General features: G+C 42.4%; 1 protein-coding gene across 4 annotated transcripts in view; it reads left to right on the top strand.

Annotated features, from left to right (window-relative positions):
* The window catches only part of SATB2 (SATB homeobox 2), a 185,807-nt gene that overhangs the window by 102,828 nt on the left and 63,424 nt on the right, over positions 1-19,555 (top strand). For all 4 annotated transcript variants that reach the window (XM_084780227.1, XM_084780224.1, XM_084780225.1 and 1 more), the window contains one exon: positions 7,757-8,229. In XM_084780227.1, the coding sequence (XP_084636353.1) occupies positions 7,757-8,229 (473 nt within the window). The remainder of the gene's footprint in view (positions 1-7,756; positions 8,230-19,555) is intronic.

Below are 19,555 nucleotides of genomic sequence, written 5' to 3'. Positions count from 1 at the left end.
GAACTTGGGGTAAAGCTTTGGAAACCCAAGGCAAATCATGCTTGCCTTATCTCTGTCTTATGCTCAGGCTTTGGGTAGCAACTTGAAATTATCGATTTGGTTGACAGCACTTCTGCCAGGGGTGCCCAAGACAACCCAAACCCATGTCTGCCTTACCTCTCTAGAATCACTTGCAGAGAGCCTCTGAGGGTTTAAAGAGGTGTTGAGAAGTTCTGTTTGTCTATTTGTTTGTTTGTTTTCCCTTATATTCTTTCACCCAGGGTTTCCAAATGAGGTTCCAGGGGAAATTCTAGAGTGTTATCTTATTAAAGAATCCATTCGCACTGCACTCATTCATCCTAGTCTCTTCACATTTGCATAAGCATCTTAATGGCTTAAGGAGAAATCCATAGGCCACAGATTCTGGAAGTTGCTCAGTGCAAAGCCCTTTTCCCCAGGCCACTGCTTTCTCCCCATTTTTAACTATGGACAGTTTCCAGGGGCGATTTAACAAAGCAATGGTGTTAGGTCTGCATTAAAACACTGCTCGAGGGCTGACCTCAAATTCAAGGCAATCCTCCTGCCTTAGCCTTCTGAGTGCTGGGATTGCAGGTATAAGTCACCATGTTTAGTGAATTAGAATATCTTTGATTTCTTTCCTCATCCACTAAAAAGAAAAAAAAAGGAAAGCAAGCCATTCAACATCGCTTTAAGGAATGCTACAGGGTGCCGTCCTTCCATCTGTTGGTTGATACAAATATAGCATCTGTACAAGGAAAGCAGTTTATTGTTTTTCATGTGAGAATTGGACACTTGCATGTGTTTGTATTCAAAGGTTACACTTGTCTTTGTGTGCATGTGGAAGTAGGAGAGCGTGTGCTAGCCGTCTTTTCTCTGTCTGGGACCCAAGGGGGCTTGAACTCAGGCAGTCAGGCTTGGTGGGCAGACACTGCTATCCGCTTAGCCTTCTTGCCAGCCTTGTGAATCTGTTTCGTGTAGTTGGGGGATTTTTTTTATCATTTCATTTTCCATCTGTTTTTCCAGCTTCTGATTCCAGGGTTTGAGTTTGAGCTCTGCTGCTGCACAGGCTGGCTTTGCTAGATAACTGAGCAGGGCCTTAAACTGCTGCTCTCCCCTCTCCCCACAGGGGTGCACCACCACCCCACCCCACCCCACCCCCAGCTCAGCATATGAGCTTTTAAGCCTCCATTGTTGAAACTGAACCGTAGCATATTCCTGCAGTGTCATAGGGCTTAGGACTCCATTTGATAGTGAATTATTAAAGTGAAGGGCTTAGTTTTCAAAGTTGATATGCTATGACAGAGTTATCACAGTAAAGGAAAGAAGGTGTTTAACTGACCTTTTGGGAAACCAAAGACATTGGTTAGAATGTCCTAATTAAAAAAAAAAAACTAGAATATGAAGATTTATCTGTTAATCACAGTTATGTAAATATTTCTGATGTTTATAATTTGATTTTAACAAAATATTAATAATATTAGACTTTTAAATTTTACTCTTAGATAAAAGTATTCTTAAAATAAGAATGATAGATAGGGCTAGAGCAATGGCCAAAGGTTAAGAACATTGGTTATTCTTCAAGAGGACCTAGGTGTGATTCCCAGCACCCACATGGTAACTAACAGTGGTCTGTAAGTGTGTTTTCAGGGCATCAGAGCCCTCTTCAGGCCTCTGAAGGCATCAGGCGCTGAAGGCATCAGGCGCGCATGAGGTACACAGTGATGCATGCAGGCAAAACATTCATATACATAATAAACAAACAGACAAACGAACAAATAATAAAAATAAATAAGTTAAAAAAAAGTTAGGTCCCTGGAATCTTCTATTTGTTGAAGTACCCCAGCCAATAAAAAAATATTATTAAGTATATTCTTCTTGAATATAGCTTTTAGACACCAGGTTCAATCAATATTTCTTCATAATATAATTACCAATGAAAATGGAATTATAGGGAAAGTTAGAATGCTTACATACATTTAAACTATAATTAAAGTTCAGCAAAATGATAGCTTTTCTATTAGGGATTAGAAAAGTACAGAGTCCCGCAACCGCATTCAGTGTGACTGATTGTAGAAGCAACAACAGGCTCCAACACCGGTTGTGTGGCACCATCATCGTATAAGGACACAATGACACTTCCAAGCAGAGGTGATGTGGCATGTTGATTCTGGAGCTTAGGGTACTTACAGATCATCAGAATCTCGGCTCGCAGAAGAACCCTGGGAAATTCTGGGTCAGTACCCATTCCTGTTTCTGAATCTTCCCATGTGCCGCGTTTACTGAAGGGTCTCACTTGGACTATGTGCTCACCCCCGAAGGGTCATGCTTGGACTATGTGCTCGCCCACAGACCTGAGCTGTGTGTCCGCCTGTGAGCCTGTGTAGATGTCGACAGGCATGAGCTCATGCCGTCTTCATCCCCATCCTTCATGGCAGGGGACAGTTACTTCAGAGATGAAAGTCTAAGGCATGGGGAAGTGGTCACACACCTGCAAATTGCTGTGATAAGATTCAGGTCTGGCCTGTGGCTTTGAAGTCCCTGCTTGCAACCATTATACCAAAGCACAATCCTACCATCTGGAAAGATTTTACTTAAAATTTCAATAAAGCGACTCAGGTGCCAGAATATTGGCATATAAGCACATGCGTTCTCCCTTCCCTCTTTCCATGTATATGTATATATATTCTCTATATACACAATATGTACCTAAGTACTTTCTAATAATCTAATATGTTTACATATGTTTATCACAAATTATTTTGTTGTTACTTTATTCCAAGAAACTGTATCATATCGCTAGAAAACTATTTGTTGACATCCTACAGCTAATTAAAAGTGGAGTCTCAAGTCTTTTATTCCCAGCACTCAGAAGGCAGAGGCAGACAGATCTCTGAGTTCTAGGCCAGCATGGTCTATAGAGATATCCTCTAGGATAGCCAGGGCTACACACACACACACATACACTCATACATACACACACACACACACACACACACACACACACACACACACACACACACACACAGAAACTCTGCCTTGAAAAACCTAGATAGATAGATAGATAGACAGACAGACAAACAGACAGACAGACAGACACATAGGGAATATAGTTTTTAAAACAAGGCTCAATTGGTGTCTTTAAAAAGAAAAGAAAAGAAAAGGTCAATTTCTGTCTGTTTTCTGGCTATATGGTACAGTTGCTTGGAATAAAGTGATAGTTGGGAGACAAATGTCTTTTGTTCATAATGTGGATAAACTCTGGAGAAGAGTGTATCTTTCTGTTCCCTTGGGTAGAAATCAATCCTGGGGACTTTGTGAGGCTTCTGCCACCCATGGCTTGTAACAGGGTTAAGTGATGCTAAGTGTCACTGGCCTGTGCTCTGCATCTCTCCTCTGCCATTTCTGGGTTCCTCAGAAACCCAGCAGACCTCAGGTCTGAGGCCTAAGCTACAACACTGCTGGCTGTCACCTCCCTCAGAGGCTGTGGGAGTGATAAAAAGCCTGGTAGCCAGAAGTGGGGCAGGGGTGGAGGGGATGCTTTTGGCTCCTTGTTCGTCAAGTCCTGGGACTCCTGGGACGTGCAGCCACTTTACCCTCCACCTCTTTACTGTCTTCAGTACTTGGCCTCCTCGCTGGTAGTTTTAGTGTTTCTTGCGTGTTCTCTGTTGTGAATGAATTCAGCGGCACAACAGAAGGGGTTGCTGCTTTCTGTCTCCCCTTTCTTCCGTGTGCTGCTTTTATGTGAGCATCACAAGGGTGCACTGAGCCTTCCTAGCTCAAACAGTGGTGCTTGGTTGAAGACAAACTTGAAGCAAACAGGCAGAAACAAAAGGATGCAGAGCTACTTTCTAATTGCTTAGACAGAAAGGGGCCGGGAGGAGTTAGGGGGAAGAGGAGGGAGGAGCGATAAAAGGAAAGCAGAAAAGTAGGAAGGAAGAGAAGGCAGGAAAGGAAGAGAGAGAGGAAAGGGAATAACAATCTCCCAGGCTCCATTTTCAGATGGAGTCTAGTTCATTTTCCTTAACATTTGCATATCAGGTGCTATCTTCAGAGGCTAAAAGTAGCACTTTGAGTGGCAGCTAGGAGGACTGGGGTGAGTGCTCCATAGTAGAGCACTTGCCTAGCATGGGAGAGGCTCGGGATTCTATTTCCAGGAAGTCACCCCCTCCCCACTCCTCCAAAAAAGAAAAGCCCATGGAAAATAAGTGAGTGAAAAACTCTCCAAAAGAAGAGACTCGGTGCAAAGTCACTACTTACACCAATGCATCCTGCTGACTCTTATTTTGTCGCTTTTGATCTTTAGAGGCAAAGAGCCTGGATTTTATTGGTAAAGCTATCAGGGATTGAAAAACACAAGAGTGTCTGTAGTAACTGGCAAAATTAAGAGGAAAAGAATGGCAACCCTGCAGGCAGGATTTAATTATCAGATATGTTTTGTTTGTCTTTTATCGGATTTCGAAAATGAAGCTAGTTGCTAACACATAAAAATTAGGAGACATCATGTAAAAATTGGTAGTTTTCATACAAGTCAGAAGAAAAGACAAGGAAAACACCTGGCTGCATCTTAGACAGACTTTCTCTAGCACCTCTGCAGCGGTCCCTGCCCTGTTAGCCATGGCCAGCATTGATGCATGCAATCCTTCATGAGGTTTTCTGGATAATTGACTGTCACATTTCTACGATGCAGCCAACCACATAAGAATCTGGGAATTCTTTTGTTTGTTTGTTTGTTTTTTCCTTTGTGTAGCTCTGGCTGTCCTAGAACTAACTCTGATGATGAGGCTGATCTCGAACTCAGAGATCTGCCTGTCTCTACCTCCCGAGTATGTGCTACCACACCCAGGTGCAGATCTGGGCATTCTTAAAGATTGGAGTTATTATGTGCAAGCTTAAAGCAATAGGGACTGATTATTATTTTGACTCATCATACATACAAAGGGTTTTCTTGATCCCTTATATTTATAATCACATGCATAATTATGACTAGATCTGTAAAAAATTTTAAATTAATGATGTCATTTACATATATCACAGAAAAGTAAACTCATTCAAGTGTAGTGTGCCTTTGAAAAAGAAGAACGCTAAAAGTTTGAACAATTAGATTTTGGTCAAAGAATGTGTTCTTTAGGAGGATGATTCTCTGTGTTTTTAGTAGAAAAATAAGGGATAAAAGTTTACCTACTAATCACTTGGAAACAACTTAAAGATTGAATTAATCATGACTCTGACTGATTTAAAAATAGACACAAACAAACCAATGAATGGAGTCTTCACCTGAGAGCAAGCATTTATGTCTGTGAAGTCTGCCTTTACCCTGGAAGTCCTGCGTGGCCCTCTTAACATCTTCTTTCAATAAAGAAATTGCAATAGTAATTCCTGTTGCTGGAAACCCTATTGGATTACCTTATCTGAAGGCTCATGGCCATTTGCTTGGTTTGGGTTTAAGGCTGTGTACTTTAAAGTTTAATTAATACAATGATTGGAAAGTGCATGCCTTTAGAGAAGATTAAAACAATTTGTCTACCTTGAACCTTATGTAGGAAAGGTGACATGTAAACTAAGTGAATTACATTCAAAGATTAAGTTAGAAATTAAAGAAGTTTGAAGTAAGCCTCTGACTTACTTGGGAGTTCGTTGGAAAGTTGGATAAAAGTCTGGTTCTTTAGAAGAAGAAGAAAAAGATGCCCGTACATGTGTAAATGTGATCCTGTGAGAGGCTGACCACCTACTTCCTCAAAGGAGCTCTGGAAATATGTGGAGTTTTCAGATGAGGAATAACACAGCCAAATATGCCCTTACATTCTGATGTGTACATTTTCTTCCACATATAGTCTTTAAAACCATGCTATGTAAGGTATTAATTTAGACAAAAAAAAACAAAAACAAAAACAAAAAAACCAAACAACCCACTTTCTTCCACTTTTACACCTGAGTGATTTTCCTCAGATTCCTGTCTCACCCTGTTTCATAGCATTTGCCATTCCCATGTAAACTCTCTGAGCTTCTGCATTTTTTTTTTTACTTCTTATACTGTCTTCTTTCAGTATAAATAGTATATCAAACCATAAATGCTACTTTAATAATAAAAAAGTTATTTAAACGTTTTTCCTGACGTTAGAGAGGTGGCTCAATGATTAACAGCACCTGTCCTTGCAGAGGTCCCGTGTTCTGTTCCCAGCGCCCACATCCGGCAGCTCAGGACTGCTTGTAACTCCAGCTCAGCCGCATGTGATGCCTGTGCCGGCTACGTGCACCTTAGCTCACAGGCACACACCCACATACGTATGCACGATTACAGAAAATGAAAATAAACCTTAAAAAATGTTTTTCCTGCAAGTAGATAGTTTTGATTTCTGGTAGGAAACACCACAGACAGTGCCTGTTGAATTTCTGTTTAATGGATTTGGGGACTGGAGAGCTGTCCTGGGACTTGCTCTGTAGACCGGGGTGGCCGTGACCTTACAGCGATCTCCTCCTTCTGTGCCACCGCATCCAACTTCTTCAAAGGATCTTTGCGTACTTATACTTAATATTGGAAATAATAACAAGTAAGGTTCCTTACTAAGGCTGCTTGGGAATTTACTTCCAAACACATTTTCAAGGTGATTCCTACAAACACTGAAAACTAGCAGTGACCGAGTTGTTTCTGCCTCTCGGGAGTTTTCTTCAAATAAAACTTTGTTTTAGGCAATAAAGTACAGTAGTGCTGGGAATCGAACCCAGGTCTGCTGGAAGAGCACCAGAGCTCCTAAGTGCAGAGCCTCCTATGCATGGTCTCACACATCTGTGAAGCATTCTCTTTCTTCGCCGCTTCAAGATTATTCTTTAAATCTTCAGTAATTTGCAATAAGTAGATCGGTAACCTGGAGTAGGGAAAGAATCTTATTTATGGACTAGTCTTGGGATTATTAAAATATTCATTCTCAAAAGAGGATAGCAAGCGAGGAGACGATGGGTACACGGCAGGCGTTTTCGTGACCAGTCTCGCCATTGTGCAGCACTGGCTATCAAAGCCGTATTTACGTTTTACACTGGTGCATAAGCCCTCTGTCATTAAGCTCTCTCTGGTTCATTTCCAACGTAGAATTAGACAGAGCAGTTGGGCAGGAGAGTGGCCCCTGCCGTTTTCCTGATAACTATGAACTATGTTCTTAGCTATGAACTGCAGACGCTGAGAGCACTAGTGTTTTATTACTAAGGTTGTTGATGGAGCAAGATCACAGGCCTTAGAAATGTCTGAGGCTTTTGAACTGGTACTGGCTGGTGGGTTTTGTCCTGGCTAGTCTACGAAATGCTTACCTTTTACAAATCTAAACAAGCTGACATGGCAAATATTTTCACTTTCATGTCTCTTATGAAAAAAAAAATTCTATTGCTATAACCCAGTAGTTCTCAGCTTCCTAAATGGTGCAATCCTTTTAATAGTTCCTCATGTTGTGGTGACCCCCCCTCCCCAACCATGAAATTATTTTTGTTGTCACTTTATAACTGTACTTTTGCTACTGTTAATGAATCATAATGCAAATATTTTTGGAGCTAGAGGTTTGACAAGGGGTTTGCAACCCATGGCTTGGGAACACTAGCTAACCTTTTAAAGGTAAGAATAACTCACTTTTTCTTTGGGGTTTTTCATGCTTGTATGAAAAATATTAGTGCCCTTAGTGTACCAGAAATGCAACAGTTCAGTACTCTATATAGTAGCAATAAATTATAACCATGAAAATAATGGTGACTTTTTCTTTATATCTCTCAACAGTGGAAAGAGTGGAGCGAGAAAACCTTTCAGACTATTGTGTTCTGGGCCAGCGGTCAATGCATTTACCAAATATGAACCAGCTGGCATCCCTGAGTAAAACCAACGAACAGTCTCCTCATAGCCAAATCCACCACAGTACTCCAATCCGAAACCAAGTGCCCGCGTTACAGCCCATCATGAGCCCTGGTCTCCTCTCACCCCAGCTCAGTCCACAGCTTGTCAGGCAGCAAATAGCCATGGCCCATCTGATAAACCAACAGATAGCCGTTAGCCGGCTCCTGGCTCACCAGCACCCTCAAGCCATCAACCAGCAGTTCTTGAACCATCCACCCATCCCCAGAGCAGTTAAGCCAGAGCCAAGCAACTCCTCTGTGGAAGTGTCTCCTGATATCTACCAGCAAGTTAGAGATGAGCTGAAGAGGGCCAGCGTGTCTCAAGCTGTCTTTGCAAGAGTGGCGTTCAACCGCACACAGGTACGATTAACACCGTGGTCACTGGGGACTGAGAGTTGGAGTAGAGGAGAAATATGACAGTCTCTTCAGAATGTCTTTTGGAGATGAGGAGATGTCTCAGGAGATGCTTGTTGTCCAAGCATGGGGACCTGAGTCCACATCCCCAGCACCCATGTACGAAACTGGGCACTGGGCACCCATCACTAAGAGAGATGTGTGGGAGAGGTGGAAGGGAGTGATGAGTGGGTATCTGAACTCTCGGATCAACAAGTTTATCCAGTCTGTGAGCTCCAGGGTCAGTGAAGAGACCTTGCCTCAAGATAGATAGGTAGATAGATAGATAGATAGATAGATAGATAGATAGATAGATAAAGTGGAGAACCATAAGGAAGACTCACAATGCAACCTCTGGCCTCCATATGCACATGCCCCCCATACATGCATAATACGCACATGGGCACACATAGTATACCAGAAAATATGAATTTCAGAGCACACATAATGGAACTTCTTCTGTCATGATATAATGTCATCACTCATCCCTACAAGATCTTAATTAATTAATTTCACTACTGTAACAACTATCTGAGAAGCTACCATCCAGCTCAGCTCCCAGAATCTTCCTGCTGATTGGGTGTCTCTGTACGTTCTGCCATCATCTTTACCGTCTTGTTTCCCTGGATGGACCCTTGATCATGAATTTTGTGATTAACACCACTACCCTTTCCAAAAGCATCTGAGATTGGTTGTAAAACTATGTGTGCAGCTCAAATAACCCTTGTAAAATATTTTTTAACAACATGAAAGTGTTTCTATAAACCTCTCAGAGTATGCAGTTAGACTTAAGGTATTAACATATAGATTACTTATATATTTAGTGTTTTGAAAGAATTAAATACGATAGTAATATTAGTGATATAGTTGGACAGCTCCTTCACACTTGTGTTGCCTTACTGAGTGTTGCTCCTTTGAATGTTTTTTCCCCCTTTCCCCATTTGTGCTTCTTAGTGAGTGGGGTTAATGAGGATTTCAGAGCTCATCCCAGCATTTCTGATTTGGGAGATGTAGGATAGGTCTGAGGCAGTGCTGATGCTACTGGCTTGGGGTGGAGGGGTACGTTCTGCAAACCACTTACCCTCTCTTTTGAGGAACCTGAGAGTAAAGGGGTTGAGCCAGGGGAACTGATGGCCTCGGCAGTGAACAAGGACAGCTAGAGAGCGATACTAAATTATGAAGAGTCATGGGCAACACAGGAGAGCATATGCAGTGGTGCATTGGGAGCTGGGATTGAGGAACATTTACAATCGTATGAGCCAGTGTTCAGGGTGTTCAGGAACACAGCAGGTTAGAACTTAATGTCCTTAATGCGCGGGAGCGAGGAAAACAGAAGAGGTTCTGGATGAAAACTTGAATATTTGGTTCCTGGAGGAAGTAGGCCTTGAAGTCTAATGAAATTTAATGAAGATCAAGAAGTGGACTTAAGCTAATGGCATTGATAAGAAAATATTGAGTTCAAAACTGTGAAAATAGTTGGTAGTTGATAATAAAAATTAATGATACTGGTGGGAGATCATAGGTCAAAAAAGATCTTGTAAGAAATTGCTAAAATTTTTTAACGTTAGCCAAGTGTGGTGGTGCTTGCCTTTAATCCCAGCACTCAGGGAGGCAGAGGCAGGGGGATGTCTGTGAGTTCAAGGCCAGCCTGGTACAAAATGAGTCCAGGACAGCCAATGCTACACAGAGAAACCCTGTCTCGAACCCCACCCTCCCCTCCAAAAAAGGTTTTGAATTTTAAACACCGGAAATGTCAAAGGTCTTATGGAGGAAAGTACTGTGACTCAGTAAGCACCCTTTGATCTTAGGAAGGTTTTGGTTTTGGTTTTTCTCCCTTATAGGAAGTGGGCAGGACTGCCAGATAGGAAGTTGCTATGAGAGAGCAGCCGAGATGTGGGAAGGAGTGAGTGAGGCTGGAGGCAGTAGGGAGGAGCAGAGCATCGAGAAGCATCAAGGAAGTCAAACTGGTGGCTTGTGTGTTCATGGATACAGGGGCAGCGGTAATGGTATCATGGCTTGAGCCTGGTGACTGCAAGTAAAGCTGTCATTTTGAGAAAAGTCAAGAGACAGACTACAGAAGTGGCCGCCTAAGGCCCCAGTGATTGTTTGAGATCTAGTTGAAATACTGGCAGATTTCGTATGGAGATGGCTAGAGAATGCTGAAACTGTAAGCTTGGCACGAATAGCAGGGGGTAGGGGTAGAAAGAGAGATTTGAAAAGTGTTACTGAACCTGGTGTTTAAACTAGGCGATGGAAAGGTAGTGTGGTGCAGTGGTTTGATAAGAAACCATAATTTCATTTGGACACTTGGTCCGCAGGTGGTAGAGCTGTTTGGGGAGGCTGTAGAACCTCTAGGAGACAGTCTTGCTAGAGGAAAATGTCTCAATGGATGGGCTTTGAGGGTTTATAGCTTCCTATTTCTTTTTTCTGCTTAACTGGGTGTCTCTGAACTTGTAAAACTTCCTGCTCCGGCTGGCTTCCCAGGTCCTTCTGGACATTATGGATTTTCTGACCGATGAGCTCTTCCTTCATTTGCTTCTGTCATGAGATTCTACCACAGCAACAGAAAAGGAGCTAATGCAGGAGAAAGTGACCACTCCCACCTTCAGAACCAGGCCAGAAGAGTGCAGAGGTGGTCATGGGGTAACAGGGAGATGTAGCCACAGTGAAGAGCCTCAGGAAGATTCATACCTGGGCGAAAAGTCACCCTGATATGCACAGAGAGGCTTGACGTTGTGACGTGAGACTTGGCATGGTGTCAACTGGTTGGTTGTCAAATTTCAGAGTGTAGGCTCATTACCGTGGCGAGGAGAAGAGCCAGCACTTCACGGGTAAGCAACGATCGATTGCTCAGGATGCAGATGCACAACGCTCTTGCAAAACTGAGTATTAAAAAGGCAACCAGAGGCAGGTGAAGAGCACGGATGTGCTAGGGAGTCAACCTGAGACAGTGGTGCTTTGTGGCCTCGGAGAGGATCATGGAGTAATGATGGCGCCCTTGACAGTGGTTGGACAACTGCTGCCTGGCAGCAAAGAAGAGGCACCGGGGCTCTCTGGGCTCAGTATTGATGTGGTAGGTATAGAAAAAGAGCAGACGTGCAAACTCTTGCTCCCTTGGCTCATAGCTACCTTTTACATTCCGTTCCCAATAAAGCCTATTCCCATCACTTGGAAACTGCACTCAGGGAGACCCGCACATGTTCCACACATCTTCTTGTGACTTAAGAGACTCAGATAACATTTGTGTGTCTGTAGTTGCCTAGACTGAGTTCGTGAATGGCTCTGGTCCCTTGGATAAAATATGTCCCCCATGACTGAAAATACGAAGTGGAGGGGTACATCTCTCTTCTGCACTCCTCTGTGCGGGTGTGCTCTCTAGTCTAGCATCCCTGTGCATGGATCGACATTTCATGCCTAGCCAACATTTTCTTGCCTAGTTATGTGTCCAGCTCTTTTTGGCTAAAGGTAAAATCGAAAGCACGGTTGTACTACTTTGGGTTTTCGAAGTAAATTCAGTATACATTTTTACCCAAAGAGCATAAAGCATATGGGAAGACTCACAACGAGACAAGACAATAGACAGACAGTCTTGCTGAAGAGGGTGTCCTGTGCCAAGGCCCTGGACCTCTGGAGGCTTTGTCTTCTCATGAGGAACCCTTTATAGCTCTCTTTATGGCTTTAACGATTTTCCTTGGCATTGCCACCTTTGAAGTGCCAAGTTATAAAATGGCCCAACTGAAGCACAGAACACATTTTACTATTTTCCTCCTGCCATTAAATTTGTAAGATGGCTACACCCAGAAAGAAACGTTTACTTTCAATCCACATGTGCCTGAGTTCCCTGGCCAGCCTTGAGGATATCAAACGGAAACTACATAGGAGTGTATGAGTATTTCCTTTTTAAATTCTGCTTTTAATTTGGGAAAGCTTTTCATCCCTCTGGGATCATAACCTGGTGTGTATAAGCCCAGCCTAATCAAGGTAGATGATATTGACAGAATGACGTAGTTTGAACTTGAGCAGGAGGTCAACAGGCAGATTGTTTTTTGCCGGGTGCGCTGCAGTCACCAACAGCACAAATGGGCAGCTGGCCTTACCAGCTGTATTGTTAAATGGGAAATATGGGTGTAGCGTACCCCATGAAGCCAGCCATGGATTTTCCAAATGGTGAGGCTTTTTTTTTTCAGTGGAATCAGACATTTCTGGGTGCTAGAGTAACTTGCCAGGTAAATTTCATGTGTAAATATGGTTAATGACTTGCTAAGCTTTCTCTAGAAAGAATGTTAACTTCTTAGGTGTACATAGCTAGAACCATTCGCTTTTGATAGGCACCCCAAGACATCTCAGGTGCTCTCCTGATGAGTAACATACTCTCATGTGCCTGAGTATCTCCCAGAACTAATTGACATCTCCAGGACTCATCTGTTATTAACTCTAATAAAAAGTGACATGACACTCTGTGTCCCTGGATTTCTGCTTGGAGATGTAGCAAGAGGTCTCACGTGTTTAGGTGTGTGTGTAGGTGTGCAGAAACTAAAGTCATCTGCAAACGTTCATCAATCCAGCATGAATATAAACATAAAAACCTTGTCTGCCTGCTCTTAAGAGTTCCAGATGAAAACCTCATGCCTATAGTAAACAGTATGTGAAAGTGCACGTTATTTATAGAGGCCGTTGTGGCATCTTCGTACTTAAATGCTGACACAGCACTAGACTTTGTTCCCCTTCCCTACTGTCTTCCTGTGTCGTCCCCACACCTACTAGTTTGTAATGCATTTAATTTTTTTGTTGTTTGTGTTTGTTTTTATTCAATTTCTCTGGGTAGCCTCAGTTGTCCTAGAACTCCCTCTGTAGACAAGGCTGGCCTCAAACTCAACAGAGATCTGCCTGCCTCTGCCTTCCCAAGTGCTGAGATTAAGGTGTGCGCCATCACAGCACATTTTAATTTTCATCCATGTCTTTCAAAGTCATTAATGCATACGTCTGGTAACACCTTGTTTTGTGTCACACTCATGGCTTCTAGATTTAGAAATAGATAACCTTTCAGCAGCAGTCATCTTTTACTTACTTTCCATTTTCTATTTTATTTTCTTCTTGTATACCAACAAAAACTTGTATCACGTGAAGAATTAAGAACATACTGACAAATGCTCTTGCTTTCTTCGTGAGGTCCCACATTCATGCTTATGCTTTTGATGCGGATTTGTTGTTTAAAGGACTGTCCTGGCTGGGCGTGGTGGCGCACGCCTTTAATCCCAGCACTCGGGAGGCAGAGGCAGGCGGATTGCTGTGAGTTCGAGGCTAGCCTGGTCTACAAAGTAAGTCCAGGATAGCCAAGGCTACACAGAGAAACCCTGTCTCGAAAAACCAAAAAAAAAAAAAAAAAAAAAAAAAGGACTGTCCTTAGGTTTCTAGATATTGGGAGCTTTGTTCTCATTGGCAGAGAGGTGGAGAGGCTTTCTAGCTGCTGTGTGTGATAGGAGCCACACAATGACAGCCCACTGCCTGTAGCTCTGTGGGAGAGATTGCTCTGATGCTTCAGAACTCTCTGTTGAGTCACTTCGAGGCTCTAACACAGCCTGGGTTCGTTTTTTTCCCCCTTTCGTTATCTGCTATCACTCTCCCTCGGAAGCATTCTTCTGGCATAGGAATCTTCACCTCAGGATTATAGGTCCATGCCATTTCCACGTAACTGACGTTTGGTCATGCCATGCAAGCAAAATCAGATTGATGCCCATACAGTCCACAGAGCAACTGCCATATGCCATATGGGGCTTGTCTCTGCTGCTTGGTTTTGAAAACATCATCACCGTAGTTATTTTAAACCTGAAGCCCTGTAGGTCTTCAGTTCCTTGGATGAAAAGTAGTATTATTGAGACTGAGTGGAGGGAGGGAGGTGGGGGATGGGGAGGAGAGATTGAGAGATTGCGATTAGGAATGAGAGAATGTGAGGATGAGTAGGACTGAGATCCAGGGGAGAAGTGGGATCTGAGGCCTTAATAGCTCTACCCCTGCTGCCTGGAGCGAGAAGCCCCTCACTACTCTGAGCTGTGACCTGCTGGTAATATGAGTTTCAAGCAGCTTTGCCTCCCGGCCCTGGCCTTGTCCAGTGCTCTGGTGTCTGTTGAATGGTCATTTCTGTCAGGCTTTGATTTTTTTGTTTGCATGTTTTCTTCTGCATCTGTCTCTTGAATTCCTCTTAAGTTGGCACCTTTCTCTCATTAGGTCTGTGGACACAAAATTAGGTCACTTGGTTATTTACTGCATTTGTGTCTGTGCATATTTCAACGTGATGATGAATCCTAAGTTTAAGCATTCCATTTTCTTTGTGAAGTCTAGACTTGAAGACGATCAAGCCGAGGCTTCTGAAGGGCGAAAGGCTCATGGAAGTGTTCAAGACTTAATATTACTGGTGTCCGCTGACCTATAATAAGTAATGCTTCATAAAATATGTACAGTGACTTTTACTTAATAGATCAACTATTCTCTAATTTATTTAAAAACTCCAATGACCTACATATTCATATGTTCAGACGTCCCCATTTACTAGCGCTGCCTCTCCTCCGAGACCGTCCGTCGGAGCAAATCTGTTAAATGAAGTAGAGGGGGCTTTGATCCAGACTAGGGCAAATCCAGTGGACCGGATGCTCTGCCGCACGTGTGGGAGAGCACTGCAGTGCCAGAAAGGGGAAGGTAAAGTGACCCTAGCATCCTTTATCTTCTTCCCTTCAAGTTGGCGGCAGAGCACAGGGACCGTCCCTATGTCCCTACGTCCCTACATGGGTGGCAGTGAGAAGGTCGCACCTGTGAGAATGAGATGACTCTTAGCTTTGTTGTTCATTCAGCCCATCAGTTTTCTTTTCCTGTAGCATAGAAGGTGACATAAGACTCGCTGAGCCGCTTCTTAGAAACATATTTTTGATAGAAAAATAGATGTGAGTGCTCCTTTAGAAAAGTGGGTCTCTGCTTTGGTGTCCTGCTACATCAGTTTAATGAAAATTCATGGACATTTATCAGAAGTCTCCCTGGAGAAGCAGTGCACGTGCCCTGGCCTTATCTGATGGAGAACAGGACCCTGAAAATCCTGAGGGGACTCATCTGATTGACCTGTCTTCATTTGACTACTTTTTATTTTTTATGAGACTTTAAAAAGAAAACAAAAAAACAAAACAAAACAAAAAAACCCCAAAACTGCAGTTTATTCATCAAAGCCACATCATTTGAAGAAACCTAAGAACAGGGTTATAAATACAATTTATGAAGTCACTCAGCAACTGGAGAATGTTTTCAGCAGATTGGAAAATTAGATTGAATGATATATCAGAATATTTGGCAGGAGGGGCCAGCTGCCGAAAATGCAAACACCACTGTATGATTTAAGCTTTATTTACACAGTGTTTAGAATATATACACGCCCTTAACTGTTAGGGTTAATATTTCTAAATTCTTGTTAAACATTAGGATCTAGTACAACGCAGTTAGAAGGACAGTGATATTTAACAACTACAGGAAAAATCTTAGCTCCAAAATCTCGTGTGTCTTAGTGTGAGTCACTTTTGGAGGAGACCAAAAGTGTCTTTGAATTTCATTGTTCAATTTACACATATTGTTAGCCAGAGATGGGCATAATTTCATTATATATTGCAGTTTATATTTGTATAAAACTTTACCTCTGAGATATTCATCTTGTTTGTCAGCTGATTATTTCTCAGTATCTAGTTGAGATCCAGGCTCTTTGCAAGTCGTGGACCACAAAGTAAATATAGGGTCTTGACTCCATGGTCCAGTGAGCTGGTTATAAAATAACAAGGAAACATGCGAGGAAAAAGGAAGTCCACTCCCTGAAAGGTGGGCTGTAAATACAAAATGCTGCAGATCAGGCATGAACATGTTATTGAGTTTTGAAGTAAATAATATGCCCTCTTTTGATTTCAGAACATTAAATTAATAAAGTGTGGAGAGATGGCCTTGCTTACTTCATAAAATAGTCTTTCATTTCAAAATCACTGGCTGGAATTCTCAGATTTAAAGATTGTAATAATATTAATATCTCCCAAGATAGCAGTGTCTCGAAGTTATTGGATGACGTGAAGGGGTGGCTCTCTAGATAGCAATCTTATTTTAGCACCTCCTACACATATAAATATTGCTAATTAGCACCTTTTAGACAACCTCAGCCAAAAAGCCATGGCTTGGTTAGGTCAAGGACTAAACTGTACAGGCTCAGAGCTTGCTCTGTCTGTGTCTCTAGCAAAGGGGAGGTTGGAAACCACACAACTCCACCCCCCTCTCCAGTCCACCTGAAATAGAAACTATAGACACCAGAAGATAGAAAGATTCAATCTCCTCCTCTTTCACAAAACAGAGACTCAGAGTAAGCCAACACGATGGCTGCTGTCCTGTCTCTGTCTCCCATCCCTGACCCATTGGCCTTACAAGGTCATGTCTGGACTCATTGTAGGAAATCGAAAGTTTCCGTGACTAGGAAATAGATTCCATTTTAGCGATACTTTTGTAGGTCATTTTCACCATTGTCTACCAAGGACTGCTCTACTCACCTCACACAGAGCGCGAATCTCCACCTTCAGTGTTTGTAGCTGCCTCTCCTGAAGACGTCCTAGTGAGAACCTGGATTTCTGGTGTGAGCGTCCACCGTCATATTCTCTAACCAATCTTTAAAGTCCTGGGTCATATTTCAGTTCTGTAAAAACTTTACCAAGCAACAGGAAGCACTCCCCTTAGATCTCGTTACATACACTTTCCATCGTTGTTTAGTTACTAAGCACTAGAACAGTATATTCAAGGAGTATTCCTTTCATGGCCATTGGTTGAGATGAGGACCAATTGGCTGGGGATCAACTGGACGATTGAAAGTGAGTTCTAGAGACCAGAAACACTGTGACATAAATACAGCTGTTTCATTTTGCAATCAGTTGAACATTTCCAAGCAGTTTCAATATCTCTATAATTTTTGTGCCCAAAATGATCACTATAGACTATGGCATCTACTTCTGAACTCCAGCACCATGCCCGCCTGGAGCTCCTTGAAAATCATCACTGGTAGCCACATCCTTGTGCACACACCATGCCCGTCTCTAGGTTGATGTGTTGCTAAAGCAAAATCTTCATGAAAGAGAGAGAGAGACAAAAAAGACCTTATAAAATCGTATTCATACTATAATTGAAACACGTTGATATCTTCTAAATTCTAATTAATTATAAAAATTGGTTTAGAGCTATGAAATTAACTTTAGGATACAACGATAACTATGACCCATGTTTAAATTATTTAGATTAAGGCTTATTTTAAATTATTTCAATGCTACATAGGGAAAGAAAGTTGCTTACCTGTCTGAAGTATACAGTTTGTACCTTGGCAGTTGCTGTTTCTTGAGAGAGTGCCTCATGTAGCACAGGCTGTCCGTGAATATACTGGGTAGCTTTCCGTGGCCTCGAACTCTCAATCCTCTTGTTTCTAACCCCCAAGTTCTGTAACTACAGGCTTGTGCCATCATATCCAACAATAGTTACTATCTTAATTTCAACTTATCTGAAAAGCTCATTTAGTCACTCACTTTATATTATTATTACTCTTCTTTATATTTTTCTCTATCCCAAGTAATTTTAATTATCCCATTTCCTAAAAGTTATTGTTTATATAATTTTGCCCCGTGTATGAGAAAATATTTAGCAAGATTTAGCTGACATAGTTTGAATATTCAAAGCTTTACATGTAATGTATTTCAAGATGTTCTAGTCATTCTCACATTTTACAGATGTTTACTGTGTTGGATGCTATGCTCAGTGTCACGTGATAGCTGGCATTCACTGTAGTCTCTATTCACATCTGTATGCATAGTAGTGCTTTAGACAACCTTCTGAGGGAAATTAGAATTATTTCAGTTCTACAGGCTAGGAAATCTGCCCTAGGGAAAGTAATCGATCAGTGACTAATTAGAGCCCAGTTCTGAACCCAAGAAGTTTGAATTCCTAGTTCACCTCACTCTCAACCATCTCTGCTATCATAGAGTAGCGGGTGAAAGACACAATCCCTTCCTCAAGGTGGTACAGGCAGGCCACACATCTTCAGACCCTTGGTTCTGCTGTGCAGTCTAAGTGCCGCATCTCACATGAACCAGGTGAGAGCAGCTGCTTTACATCCTGGTGGGAATAGCAGTCAATACCTAAGTCTTACAGCAGGGAAGGGCACAGTACTGTGGTGTTGCAGGACATCTCCTGCTACTGCAATGCTTTATTTACCTCTAAAAGCATCTGATGTACCTGAGATAGAAATAACCAGTAACGGGGCTTTTTGTTTTGTTTTGTGTTTGGAAAGCACTAGCGTTGCTAATGTTGCGGTAAAATAGCCAAACAAGTAAATGTGGACAGAGGGTCACCAACAGCTGTATCATAGAACATTGGTGGGATTGCAGGATACCCAGGGCCCGGCACTTTATGAACGAGGTTGCCATGGTGTCTGGTTCCTGCAGTGTGCATAGAAGCCCTGTCTGTGTCCAGAACTGAGTGCATCACCGGCAAAGTGTTTCCTGCTCATTCCTCTGCTTTTGCCGTTGGTGCTAATGTGTTTAGAAGAAAAAAAAATTGCCTTTGAATGTGCATGCGTATCCCTGTCGTAGTGCTCTCCACTTCCCAAAGACAAGACAGAGCAAAGGCAAGAAAGAAAGATGTGGGGCTGTCCATCAAATAGGTCCACCGCATACAGATTTTGTAGCTTAAAAACGGCAGACATGACAAGAACTGGGCTTTGGGTGTTCCTCTGTTGGGTGTGCCCACCTGTGGCTTGGACAGAGGTGTTGAATTTAGGATAGCACAAGCTCTTTTAAGGATTTGTCAGAATGTGCTGCTGTATTCATTTATCATGTGTTGCACGTGCAATCTACTCTGAGGTGTCAGGTTCCATGGTCCAGTTTTGTCGCATGCACTGGGAAGAAGGTTTCCCATGACGCAAATATTTCTGCTATAAGTTGCAGGCTTAAGGTGTAAGATGTTCTAAGGCATATAAAGGCGTATAAAGAGGGATTTACATGGTGCAAGGTCTCAGAATCAGCGATTGCTTTCAGTAGGTTGAATAAAATGATCTTGAGTGCTTTGTGAGTTAGACTTCATTCAATGGGCGGCCTGGTAGCGCCTGCTGTAGACTCCTCATCCAAGATGAGACTTCCTCCCTAAGTGCTTTCTTAAAGGCCTGCATTCTCCATATCATCTGGCACAAACTATATAGAGTCAGCCCCCCCAGTGACTTTATATAATAGGGGAAATATCATTTTTAGAG

The sequence above is a fragment of the Acomys minous genome (assembly GCF_964271855.1).
Source record: "Acomys minous genome assembly, chromosome: 4".
In the NCBI taxonomy this organism is placed as follows: Eukaryota; Metazoa; Chordata; class Mammalia; order Rodentia; family Muridae; genus Acomys; species Acomys minous.
Note: the sequence above shows the minus strand (reverse complement) of the source record. Positions and strands in the feature narration are given on the sequence as shown.